This window comes from Furipterus horrens, unplaced genomic scaffold (genome assembly GCF_987537825.1).
Source record: "Furipterus horrens unplaced genomic scaffold, mFurHor1.1.pri manual_scaffold_11, whole genome shotgun sequence".
NCBI classification, from domain to species: domain Eukaryota; kingdom Metazoa; phylum Chordata; class Mammalia; order Chiroptera; family Furipteridae; genus Furipterus; species Furipterus horrens.
In genome coordinates this window covers 31,011,724-31,025,529 of record NW_028327181.1, presented here as the reverse complement: position 1 = coordinate 31,025,529, position 13,806 = coordinate 31,011,724, and the positions used below count along the sequence as shown (strand labels likewise).

At 40.8% G+C, this 13,806-nt stretch overlaps 1 protein-coding gene across 1 annotated transcript in view; it reads left to right on the top strand.

Annotated features, from left to right (window-relative positions):
* Window positions 1–11,843, top strand: part of GLB1L3 (galactosidase beta 1 like 3) — a 37,153-nt gene extending 25,310 nt beyond the window's left edge. The window contains exons 12-20 of the mRNA XM_090257715.1: window positions 211–291; window positions 956–1,062; window positions 1,828–1,968; window positions 2,520–2,591; window positions 3,064–3,142; window positions 3,586–3,673; window positions 3,960–4,071; window positions 11,371–11,487; window positions 11,628–11,843. Coding sequence (XP_090113841.1) covers window positions 211–291; window positions 956–1,062; window positions 1,828–1,968; window positions 2,520–2,591; window positions 3,064–3,142; window positions 3,586–3,673; window positions 3,960–4,071; window positions 11,371–11,487; window positions 11,628–11,693 — 863 coding nt within the window. The 3' untranslated portion in view covers window positions 11,694–11,843. The remainder of the gene's footprint in view (window positions 1–210; window positions 292–955; window positions 1,063–1,827; window positions 1,969–2,519; window positions 2,592–3,063; window positions 3,143–3,585; window positions 3,674–3,959; window positions 4,072–11,370; window positions 11,488–11,627) is intronic.
* Window positions 11,844–13,806: the final 1,963 nt, after the last annotated feature.

The following is a 13,806-nucleotide window of genomic DNA, read 5'->3' as shown; positions in this document are numbered from 1 at the left end:
CCTCAGACCCAGGAAGGGTCATGGGGAATGTTCCTAGGTTGGCATTATCACCCCACAGCCTGGCTTGGGCTGGTGGGCTGGGCCAGGGGCAGGGAAGGTGTGTCTTCTGTCTCCCTCTGGTGGCTCTGGCCCACCTGATGCCAGAAGTGCAGGAACAGGGTCTGCGGTACAGGACTGACCAGCCAGTGACGGTGCCCTGGTGTCTTGCAGACTACGATGCTGTGCTGACAGAGGCCGGGGATTACACAGAAAAATATTTCAAGCTTCGAAAACTCCTGGGATCTGTCTTAGGTACTCAGCAACCATTTTAACTTGAGCGCTGGCCCTCCTTATAAATTGGAAGGGTGAGGAAAGGGAAGGAGTTTTCCTATGGGTATAAGCTTAATGAAGTGCCTCAGAGAAAGGGTGACTTAAGTTCAAATCCTGGTTTTCCCACATACAAGCTGTGTGGTTTTGAATGTATGTTTTAAAGCCCTTCAAGTTCAGTTTCTTCCCTGAAATGTGAAGACAGTGATACTCATCTCTTATAATGATTATGAAAATTAAGTGACCATTTGTAAAGCTCTTAATATGTTGTATAACATCATACTCTTATATACAATAGCAAAAATTATTCTATTTAATTGTACTTATTTAAATAAAGTTAATTAACCATGTGCTAGAAAGTGAGTAAGCACTGGTATTCCCAAAGACATAAGGCAGAGTTCTTGCCCCCCAAGGGCCTTCCGTCTGTGTGGCCCACACTCCCCCTTCGGGGTCCGTATCTCTCTGCTTTCTATGCATACAGAATGGCTCCAACATAGTTCTTGACAGTTCTTCTCACTCTTGGAGAGGCATAGCCATGTGCCAGGGTAGGACCTATTTCTCTTGTTGGCTCTGGGATACGAGAGTTCATGTACAGGGACGGGGCGGCTTGGAGAAGGCAGTAGTCATTCCAGGCCTGTTTTCATTGCAGCATTTCCCCTGCCCCCCCTGCCTGAACTCACGCCCAAGGCTGTGTATACGTCGGTGAGACCATCCCTTTACCTGCCACTGTGGGATGTCCTGAAGTACTTAGATGAGGTGAGTACCTGAGCAGAGATTCTTTCAAGGGCTTTTAATGGGAAGTGTGAAAAATAATTCTCTGCATTTTGTACCAGTTTAGAACTATGGGGTAAGACCCACAAGCTCCTTCTTGGGGGACTGTGAAGGGGCTTGAACTTGAAGAGTGAGTGGGGGTGGGACAGAGGCAGGTTATTAGGGAATCCTGCTTCCCAGCTTGGGTGAGGCCACCTGGTGAATGCTCTTATGGGGGACACAGTCCATATGGGAAGGGCTGCTGAGGTAGGGACCCACGAAACTGAGTTTCTGACTCTTATTCACCACCCACTAGGCCATCTCACTGAACTTCTACAGGTCCTTGCCTGCCCTTTAAAGACTACCTGTCTTGTTTTAAAGAAAAAGTGGAAATTGTTTGAAAAATGCCCGCTCTTGAATTCACATTGATTTAACCTGTTCGATCACTGTTTTGCATAAAAAGAAGTGCCTGACACATAGTAGATGCTAAATCAATGTTTGTTCAGTTGTGCTAGAACACAGCGTATTTACTCTGTTAATTCTCATGATTATGGCAATTTTTCCCTCTACCATGCCCCTACCACCCCAGCTTCCTGGTCAGTGGAAATATAAAACACGAGAGAGTCATCACATAGCATCTGTTCAGTATCTCATCTGAAGAGTGCTTGAGGATCATTAGGAGGTATAACAAAGAAATGACAAGGATCTTAGGAAGAAGAACCCTAACTTTTCATTACCCCGACTCCTGTTTCTGCCATGTCTCTCTCACAGTCAGTCATATCCAACAAACCAGTCAACATGGAGAATCTTCCCATACACGGTGGAAATGGTCAGTCCTATGGATACATACTTTATGAGACTTCCATCTGCTCTGGAGGTTGGCTCCGTGCTAATGTTCAAGATACAGCACAGGTAGGGTCCATCAGGCTGTCTGCAGGTGAGCAGAACATTCAACCTAATTCTGCTATTGGGGAGGGTAGCGTTAGTCACTGGTCAACTTTATTGTTTGATAGTATTTTTTTAAAAGATTAAAAAAATTATTTTTAGAGAGAGGGGAATGGAGAGAGAAAGAGAGGGAGAGGAACATCAATGTGTGGTTGTCTCTCACATGCCTCAATTGGGGATCTCTCCCACAACCCTGTCATGTGCCCTGACTGGGAACTGAACCAGTGACTCTTTGGTTCGCAGGCTGGCACTCAATTCACTGAGCCATACCAGCCAGGGCTGATAGTATTTTTAAGCACCTACTGTGTGTTGCACATTGGGAATACAAAGTCAAACCAAGGAGACTTGCTTTGTGCTTTATCACAGCCTATGTCTGTTAGGGCCTCTGAGTCAGCTTCTAGCCATCTGTGAACGCCAAGGCTGGTCCTCCTCTGTAATGACCTCCTCCCTAAATCTGAGCCTCTCTTCTCCCTTCCTTTAGGTAGGCCGACCAGTTTGACACCAGTCTTCTTTTGCAGGTGTTTTTGAGTGAGAAAAGTGTAGGAATTCTGGATGATGGTCATCAGAGCTTGAACATTCCTAAAGTCATGGTATGTGATTCAAGGGTCTAGAATGCTGCCCTCTTGCTGCGACCCAAATGCAAACACAATCTGCTTTGGACATAGACTGCCTCTTTTCTCTACCACTGCCCTTGGGGATTGTTCCTCATTGAGGGTCCCAGCAGGAAGGGTCTGTTTAGAGCTATGAGCATAACTGCACTTCCCAGGCCCAGAAATATCAGGAGCTGCAGCATACTGCTTCCGTGCGAATGGCATTTCCCCATCAAGCCTTGAGTCAACCTCAGCCGCTGGTCGGGTCTCTATCAAAGTCACAGCAAAAGAGACTGAGTGTGGAACAGGAACACACAGGGTCTTTAAGAGAGAGGGAGGACTGCTGGGCTCCTGAGCTTCCTTGTCTCCCACTTGCTTGTCTTTCCACCTGGGACTCAGAGAAAAGAATGAATTCTGGAATAAAACCCCTGCGTGGTTGTGTAGTTCCCATGCACTGGTCTATCCCAAACAGGGATGTCAACTTCTAAGGATCCTGGTGGAGAATCAAGGACGAGTGAATTATTCATGGAAAATTCAGCATCAGCAGAAAGGTGGGCTCTAGGACTGAGAAACAGGCTGTACTCTCTCTTCACGGCTACATGACTCTAAGACTGGGGCTAGGTTGGTGCTGGGTGGGAAAGCAGGAGCCACGTAGGCAGAGGGAGACTCAGGGTCTAGAAGCAAAGATGCGAACTTCTGTCCTCGTGGTTGTCCTGCCGCCTTCAGTTCTCCGGAGCAGGAACGTGGAGCAGTTATGCTGGGTGCTGGCTTGTCTTAGGGCAGGGCCAGGCTCCTTTCGGGAATTTCAGGGAAAGCTCTGATATTAAGTGGAATGCTTCCTTGGAAGTAGGAAGCCATACAGCAAGAAACCTTCAGTCACAGCCCTTGAGGCTGAACCGTTGTCACGAGGTGTATACGGTCTGCATTGCTCTGTCCCAGACACGGAGAATACCCAGTGCCTAACCTTGTTCTCTTTCCTACCTGCCACCTGCAGGATTAACTGGATCTGTTACCATGAATTACATCCCCCTGGAGGGGTTCACTATCTATTCTCTGGAAATGAAAATGAGCTTCTTTGAGAGGTATGTTCCCACTTACTCCACTTGGAAGGATCAGGGAACTCAGAGATTTCAAACTCTTCACTTTGCAGCTCAAGAGCCCACGATTCAGAGAACTGAAGTGATTCGGCCAGCATTATAGAGCAGAGAGCGCTTTAGAATCAGGACTAGAATCCTAGAACAAGTCTTCTAGTCTGATACGTCCCACTGAAACAGAGTCCTAGTCCCTGCAGGGGAAATCTGGGGTCAATATTGGGATTACAATTGGGAAAGGGCTTTCCTCTCCCTCAAGGCGTGGCCCTTTTTCCAGGCTCCGCTCTGCCACCTGGAGACCTGTCCCAAACAGCTACCTGGGCCCTGCCTTCTATCTCGGAACCTTGAAGGCTGGCTCTGTGCCTAAGGATACCTTCCTGAAATTGGTGGTGAGTGGGTGCTCTCTTCTGCTCTGGTGTCTCAAACACCTATTCTTTCTTTCCTTTAAACAAAATTTTGTTTTAAGTTTCTCTTTATTTGTTTTTCTTTGTTACACCTATTTTCAAGGGTCTTGAAGCGAAGCCATGCTGTTCCTGGCAAGAATAGTTCTCTTTCTTTCTCTCTCCCAACCAAGCCATCCCACATGTTTCAGTCTTTTAAACTGATCATTTTTCAAAGAAAAAAAAATTGCCAGAGGGGAGTCGGCTTGTGGACTGGGTGGACAAGGTGAAGGGATTAAGAAGTACAAATTGGGAGTTACAGGGATGGAAAGTACAACATCAGGAATGTAGTCAATAAAATTGTAATAACTATGTGTGGGTCCAGGTGGGTACTTCATTTTAGTTAGTGGAACTATCAGGGAAACCACTTTGTAAAGTACCTGATTGTCTAACCACTATGCTGTACCCCTGAACTGATACAGAATAATATTGAATGTAAACTGTAATCGGGGACCTTTGAAGATTTCACTAAAACCTGTCTCTTATAACCACTTTCCTTGTGTTTTCAGAATCGTTCTTCATATTGTAATGTCTGATTTTCCTCACATCCACGTTAAAATTTTTAGTGATGAAAAAAATACATCAAAACACAATGGAAAAACTCAAATAATAACAAGATGCGGAGAATAAACCGTGACATTCTCCTTCAAAGTCACCACATTCTAATTACTCTCTGGTTCTCAGAACTAAGCACCACTAATGATGGTGTCATTTCATATATAATTTTGCCAGGACATATACACGCTTACTTTTTGCACTAATGTGATCATATCATCAATTATATTTTGCAAACTGATGTAATTGGGAGGGAGTGTTATTTTTACCTCATATATCTTTTTATGTATAACACACATAGATAACATAGATATACAAGAGAATAAATTATCACAAAGTGAACACAAAATAATTACCACTGAGATAAAAAATATTGTCAACAGCCCTCCCAATGACTGCCTCCCCTGCTCCCTAAAAGGAAAACTTTGCTTACTTCTAACACGCTGATTTACTATTTCTTCTTTTCATTTCATGTAAATTGAAATAATAGCATGTTTTCTATTTTTAAAGTAAAATTTCTTTTGTTCAACATTGTGGATTCAACCATTTAGTGATGTTGTTCATTTTCACAGTTGAATAGGATTTCATTTTATAAATACATTAATATTTCATTTAACCATTCTACTGTTAGTAGCCATGTATATTATTTTCAGTGTTTGGCTATCAAAAATAATTAAGGCTTCTTTTCTGTTTATGTTCACAAATGAGATGTCTTTGTCAGGTGTTTTCTTAAGTCATTTTCTATTTTTCAATTACAGCTGACATACAATATTATATTAGTTTCATGTGTACACTCCAGTGATTAGGCATTATATAACTTAGGAAGTGATCATCTTGATAAATCTCATACCCATCTGACACCATACATAGTTATTACAATATTATAATATTCCCCATGCTGTACCTTACATCCCCATGACTATGCTGTAACTGCCACATTGTACCTCGGAATCCCTCCACCTTTTTCACCCCTCCCCCAACCCTCTCCCATCTGGCAGCCCTCAGAATGTTCTCTGTTCCTATGAGTCTGTTTCTGTTCTGGTTGTTCATTCATTATTATTTTTAGATTCAATTGTTGATAGGCAAGTATTTATTGCCATTCTATTTTTCATATATTTGATCTTTTTTTCTTGAAGAAAACCTTTAACATTTGTTATAATACTGGTTTGATGGTGATGAACTTCTTTAGCTTTTTCTTGTCTGGGAAGCTCTTGATCTGTCCTTTGATTCTAAATGATAGCTTTGCAGAGTAGAGTAATCTTGCTTGTAGGTCCTTGCTTGACATCACTTTGAATATTTATTATCACTCCATTCTGGCCTGCAAAGTTTTTGTTGAAAAATCAGCTGACATTCTTATGGGAGCTCCCTTGTAGGTAACCAACTGCTTTTCTCTTGCTGCTTTTAAGATTTTCTCTTTGTCTTTAACCTTTTGCATTTTAATTGTGATGTGTGGGCCTTTTCCACTTCATCTTGTTTGGGACTCTCTGTGCTTCCTGGACTTGTATGTCTATTTCCTTCACTAGGTTAGGGAAGTTTCTGTCATTATTTTCTCAAATAGATTTTCAATTTTTTTCCAATTTCTTGCTCTCTCTTTTCTCCTTCCAGTACCTCCATGATGCAAATGTTGGTAGACTTGAAGTTGTTCTAGAGGCTCCTTACATTAGCCTCATATTTTTGGATTCTTTTTATTGTTGCTGTTCCTATTGGATTTTTTTGCTATTCCAAGTCACTGATTTGATCCTTGGCATCATCTACTCTACTGTTGATTCCCTGTAAATTATTCTTCATTTCAGTTAGTGTATCCTTCATTTCCGACTGGTTCTTTTGTATGGTTTCTATGTCCTTTTTTACACTGTTGAAGTTCTCACTATGTTTCTTGAGCATCCTTATAACCATTGTTTTGAACTTTATATCTGGTAGTTTGCTTGCCTCCATTTCATTTAGTTATTTTTTTTTTTCTGGAGATTTCTCCTGTTCATTCATTTGGGACCTGTTTCTTTGTCTCTGCATTTTGTCCGCCCCTATGTTTGTTTCTGTGTCTTAAGTAGAGCCGCTATATCTCCCAAACTTGGTAGAATGGCCTTGTGTAGTAGATGTCCTGTAGGGCCCAGTGGCGCCACCTTTTGAGTTACCTGAGCCGGGCACTCCAGGTGTGCCCTGTGTGCGCTGTGAGCTGTCCTGTGGCAGCTGAACCTTGATTGCTGTTGGCGTCTCTGGGAGAGACTGACCCCCAGGCCGATCAGCTGCAAGGATCAGCTGCAAGTGGAAGAGAGGAGCCGCTGTGCTGGAGTCTACCCTACCGCTTCAGTGGGGCTTTGATGCTCACTGTGTCTGCCCTGAGTGGTCACTGGTGGAGATGGTAAGGTTGTAATCTGGCGTGGTCTGGAGCTGTCCACCTGGTGCACTGGCTCTGGGACCTCCCAGGAGGTGCAGCGTCAGACACTGCCTGTGCCCTCTCCGGGGCCATAGACACAAGCTACAGAGTGATCTGCTGATGCCTGCTACTTGTGCTGGGCTTGGATATGCCCAGAAGAGGCCAAGCTGCAACCCAAGGCTGGATGCTTCTAGTGCCAGGCATGGGGCCACTTAGCAAGAGTCAGGGGTACACATAGGCCAGATGCTGCTTGTCTGAGAGTTTTCAGGGAAGGCTGAAGCATGAGGCAAGACAGGCCAGTTGTACGGAAAAGCCACTGAAAACGGCTCCATTGGGTCTGCAAGTTGGGTGCAGCGGAGTCTCAGGGAATCATGAGGGTGGGGCAGACAGTGTGAGTCAGAGTGGTGGAGACTCACGTACAGCACCCACCTGGCGGCTCTGTGGAGGGAGACTGTCTCAGGAAAGGAGCTATCGCCTCTGTCAGGGCTTTGTCTGGCAGAGAGCTGCACACCCCCACCCCACTGCAGCTCTTTCCCTGATGCCAGACAATTTAGTTCCCCTGATTATGTCCCTGGTTCCCTTCAAGCTGCTGCCCCAGTGCTGGAGCTCAGAGCGAGTGAGTCTGAGGAAGTTCCTGGGTCGGCCCTTTACGAGGAAGTGCCTGGGATTCTGGAAGCCCTTCATTTCTTTCAGTCACAATCCCTGCTGGTTTTTGCAGCCAGAAGTTATGGGGACTTGTCTTTGTGGCACTGGAACCCTGGACTTGGGGGTCTGGTCTGGGGCTGGGACCCCTAGCCCTCAGGTGGGACCTCTGCAGCCAAGATATCTTTTCCGATTTTAAACTACCACACGTGAGTGCAGCACCAGCCCCTTGCGTGTCTCCGCCCCTCCTACCAGTCTCCATGCGGCTGCTTCTTTAAATCTCTAGTTGTTGGACTTCCATTCAGCTAGATTTCAGGCAGTTCTAATTGTTGGTTGTTCTGTAGTTTAGTTGTATTTTGGATGTGGTTGTGGGAGGATTCAAGTACCATGTTTATGCACTCTGCCATCTTGACCGGAAGTCCTCGTCGGGTTTTGTTACCAAGGTTTAATGCCTTCATAAGTTATTTGGGAAGTAGAATTTGTGTAAGGTTGGCATTATTTTTTGAGCATTTGGTAGATTTCATCAAGGGAACCATCTAGAACCAATATTTCTTTGTGGGAAAGTTTGTAAGTGTGGATAAAATTTTTTCAATATTTAAGTACGCTTTAGGTTTTCTGCTTCTTTAAAAGTCAGCATAAAGTACATTTTTCTAAGATTTTAAAAATTTCATCTAAATTTTCAAATATGTTGTGTTTAAATTATTTTTAATGTCTGAATCATCTGTAGGAACATTTCTTTTTTCTTGATAAGTCTCACTAAAACATTACCATTTTATTAATCTTTCAAAGAATGAATATTTGGCTGTGACTGTTATCATATTGTATATTTCTTTCTGTTCAATTTCTGCCATTATCTTTATTATTTTGTATATTCCACTTTTATCACAGGAGCTATCTGCTTTGTTTTTTTTATTTCTTAAAATAGTAATTAGATAACTGATTTTAATCTTTACTCTTTTAAATATATATATTTAGGCCATTACTTTTCATTTATTGATTGCATCCATAAGCTTATAAAGATTTATTGAGGACATTTTATGGTAATCTTTTTGTTATCAATTTCTTGTTTAATTGCACTGTGGCCTGAGAATTGTAAAATATGTTAACACTTGTTTAGTCCAATATATGCTCAAGTTTATAAAGATTCTATGTATAGTGGAAGCGTATGTGTATTCTGCATGTGTTAGATCAATATTCTACATGTCAATTAGTTAGATTTTGTTTCAAAGGTTTTATGTCCTGATTCCAGTTTGCTTTGCTCATTAGCTACTGAAGCATTGTATGAAAATTTACCACTGTGGCTGTGAATTTTATTTCTCCTGTTATTCCATCAATGTTGCTTATATACCATTTTGAATCTTCACTTTTAGCTTCTCTTTATTTGCTATATACATTCACATAAAATTTTAACATCAGGAGATGCTCCTATTTATTGCTAGTAATGCTTCTTGCCTGAATGTCAATTTTTTCTGATATTAATAGAGCTATAGCAACTTCCCTTTGCTTAATATTTACCTATTATATTTTTTCATTGTCTTTTATTTTTAATGCCTTTATAGTTTAGAGGAATTTAATATACATAACATATAACTGCTTTATTTAAAATCTAGTCTAGCAATTTTTGCCTTTTAAGTGGAGTATTTCAAAGACTACAATTTTATATATTAGACCATTTTTCTATACCCTTTTTGTCTTTTTCTGTCTTATGGTTTTCTTTTTTCTTTTTTCCACCTTTGAGTCTAATTTTGGAAAATTTCTTTTTTCCTTATTATTCAACTAAGTAATCCTCTATCTATATTCTCTATTTAGCTTTATCTAATTTGCTATTCAAAGCATCTGCTAAATTCTTAATTTTTATTATTACATATTTTAGTTCTAGATTTTTATCCTATAACTATAGCCTTTTTTATTTGTAAAACTTTAAATTAAATTTATGGGGTGACATTGGTTAATAATATTATATAAGTTTAATACATCATTTGTATACTGCATTGCATGCCCATTGCCCAATGTTTAGTACTTTCCCATAACCAAATATTTGACTGCCTTTACTCTTCTTAGCCTCTCCTTACCCTCTTTCCCCGCTGGTAAACACCATACTGTTTTCTGTGTCAGTGAGTTTTATTTGCTGTTTTGTTTATTTGTTGATTTCTGTTTTATATTCCACATGTGAATGAAATTATATGATTCTTATCCTTTTCTTCCTAACTTATTTCACTCAGCATGATGTTCTCAAGATTCACTCATGTTTTTGGAAGTGATACTTGGGTTGTTTCTATGTCTTGGCTACCATGAATAATGCTGCAATGAACATAAAGATACATACATCTTTATGAATACATGTTTTCAAACTTTTCAGGTAGCTACCCAGAAGAGGGATTACTGGGTCATATGGTAACTGTATCTTAATTTTTTGAGGAATCTCTATACTGTTTTCCATAGTGGCTGTACCAGTTTCCATTCCCATCAGCAGTGCATGAGTGTGTCTTTTTCTTTACTACTTCTTCAACACTTGTTATTTCTTTTCTTATTGATAATAAACTATGGCCTTTTTTATACTTTCCACTTCTCTGTCAAAATTATAAGTCTTTTATCTCTTTGGACATATCAATTTGTTGACATAGTTATTTCAAAGCCTGTGACTTAGAAATCCATTATCTGTATCATCTGTGCAACTATTTCTGTTGTCTGTTGCTCCTCTTTGTTTTGATTATATTGTCTCCCTCAGTAACTGCTTAATTATTTTTTAACTGAGTGCCAGACTTTATGGAAAATGCTAGAAATAATTCAAGGCCTAAGACATCAGAGGGTTTGCACCCACTTCTGAAGGTGACTAGGGACACTAGACCTACTACAGTTACAAAGAATTAAATGATTTAAATCAGGCTTCCATCAAATGACTGGACTATTTCTAGATTACTCTTCTCCTAGGGTGTAGACTCTCAGGTTCCTAACCCAGAGTATATATTATTTAATAAGGTTCCCTGGTACCTACCTTCGTCCCTCTAAACTTGGGAGGCTATGCAAAGTTCTGCTCAGCTTCTCAGCTACTTCTTCTTGAATAAGCAGATGTCTCTAGTGGAAGAATTGCTTCTATGTCTTCTTGTCTCTCAGTTTTCTTCTCCTGTCTTGGTCCTGTAATTCTTTACTGTATTGCAAGCAAATTAAAATTTATGTAGCTTTTATAGCTGCTCTCATTAGTAGTGTTCATCTGTATTACCTCATACTTATTTCTGGAAGCAGAAGTACTGCTTCAAAAACATATGTAGCTTTATCACAGGACAGGAAGAGTAATAGCATTGGCATTAAAAGACTGGTTCATATTTTTCTCTGTCATCCCTAGACCAGGTGCAGCAGGGTAAAACATTCAGAACATATTCCATTGTAAACTCACTCACTTTCAGTGCCATAAAGCGTCTATCTTTATTTATTATATTTTTTCCATTACCATTTAGTCCCCTTATACCTACCCCCGTAATCACCACAGAGCTGTCCATGTCCATGAGTCCCGTCCTTCTTTTGCTTAATCCCTCCACCCCCTACCCTGCCCCCATTAGCTGTCATCTTGCCCTCCACCTAGGAGTCTGTCTGTGTTTGTTCTCACTCACCAAGTGCCTTAGATTTTTATATTCCCAGTGTAAATCTGTTCCCGTGTCTCAAGCCTCTGTCCTCTCCAGAAGTGGAACTATGGATTTGTGTTCATCAATGGCCGTAACCTTGGGCGATATTGGTATATTGGACCACAGGAAACACTTTACCTTCCTGGTGCCTGGCTTCATCCAGGTGACAATGAGGTGAGTTACCCCACCCCTGCCTTTATGTGTCATAAATATTCAGACCTGCCTTCATCCCTAGAATGCGAATTGTAGTGTCTTTCTCATCCTGTATTGAATAGGCTCACCCTTTCTTACCTTTAGTCTTCTTTTCTTCCTAGGTCATCCTGTTTGAAAGAAGCAAGAGTGGCTCATACATCCAAACTACAGATAAACCCAAGCTTTAACACTAGGTCATAACATTTTTGGTTGTGGATTGTTGGAGTTCATCTACAAGCAGTTTTCAGAAGGAGGACTTATGTCTAGAATATCAAACACACTGTTGTCTGCAATAGCAAATAAGTGAAAATAACATTCAATAGTGAAATTGTTGCAAATATTCTAGTATATCCATATAATGCCTATTTTTAGACTTTAACAAGTCTTCAAATCTTCAGTGACTGATTTATCTAGTTAAAGCTTAATCTTTAGCATATTCTGACTCTAATTAAATGTGCCTTTAGACAGATATGAAAAAAATAAAAACATGTTTTATTTTCATTTTTTTGGGGGGGGAGGAAGAGAAGGGTCTCTGGCCCTAGAGAGAGTAAGAATGACTGCTGTCTCCATGCTTGGCACTGTATATGCTGACTGGCAAACTCCTGGGCTGTGTGTATGTGTAGGAGGGGGGAATGCAGGGGAGAGTGAACAATGTCACCAGGCATTTCTCTGCAGCCCCAGTGTCTCCAAGGTGACCTGGTGCATCACATCCAGTCAGAGAAGGAACAGAAATTGGGTTGTTTGGTTCTGACTGTGTGACAGCAAAGTCTGGCACTGAGTACTTTGTGCCTTGTTACTCCTCAGCTCTCTGGGTATAGTCAAAGCTCTTATTGCTCGTAGACAAGTATAGTGGGATTAGGCACACATGCTTGAGTAACCTAACCAATTTTCTCAAATGAAGGCCTATCACATTCTTATAATGAAAATATAGCATTTGGCCTAAATTCAAATGAATGCACTATAACAAAATGCTATGACCTTGTTATAAATAGTGCCTAAAAGCTTTAAGAAATGTAACAGATAATGTGGTGTCCAAAGAGACAAAGAAAACTCCCTTTTTGGGATGAGGACAAAGAAGTCAGATTATTTTCTCTCCCACTGACCTGAATGGCTGGTTTGCTAGATGAGAATTCTATCCTGTACCTACACAGTCCCCACATAAAACTTTATTCTCCAGGGCTCTAGACTCAAACCCATGACATCTAGGGGTTAACTATAGACTAATAGAGAAAACCGGAAGTAACAATCATGAAGATCATGGAAAAGTATTATATTTCCAATGCAATATGTGCATCATTTCTAAATATAACAATCGTGCAACGTATCTATTTTGTAGATGAGAAAACCAAAGTTTAAAGAGGTGTCTGAATACATGTCTCTCTTCTTTTGGTGTTCTACCTCAGCTCCATGCCTGTCAATCTTGTCTGCATGTAAACACAAGCCTGCCAGAAGATATTCTTCTAGTGTGGTTAGGGAAGAACGCTCACAGCTTAGAATCCTTTACCCAGTAAAAGTGCCTTTCAAGAAAAACAAAAGAAAACAAAATACAGACCTTTCAGACAAAAGGTCAAGAGATTTTTATCATCAAAAATCCGCACACTAAGGAAATTCTGAAGCTGCCTTTCTCAGCTGGGCTCCATAAGAGAATTAAGCCTTACAGAAAATGTTTTCAGGAATTAGTTTCTTATCATGTTGTTCTAGGCACGTTGGGGAAGTTGATTCATTACAGATCATGGATGCTTGAGGGCATTACAGCTTAAATCTCTCAGGGAACCCCGGCTGAGAAAAGATGTCCTAAAGAATGTGCTCTCAGTGGAAAGGAAATGACCCCAGAGGGAAGGTCTGAGACACAAGAAGGAATGCGAAGGAGAGAAAGGGGGCCGGTAAGTACGTGAGCACATGCGAACAAACATTGGTTCACAAACGTAAACTAATACCTGATTTGAGGTTAAAGTCAGTATAAAATTGTAAGATGAAGGGAAAATGTCATGCAAGGCTGGAGGGATGTGGCAGCAAAGAGTGATCGGAGCTTCCTGTAACGCTCAGATGTGAATTTTAGACTGCTGAATATGCATGTGAGTAAACCCAGCTTGACTGTTAAAAGAATGTACATAATTGCTTGCAACTTTAAAAAACAGGATAAATAGAATAAAGAAAAAAACAGAAAAACTCTAAACAATAAAGGGTAAAAGAGAGAAGAAGATAAAGATGTAGGAAAATAAGTACATGGAGGCAGCACATATTAAGATAGCAGCAAAAAATACAAATATGTCAGCAACCACAGTAAATTTTGTAAATTGA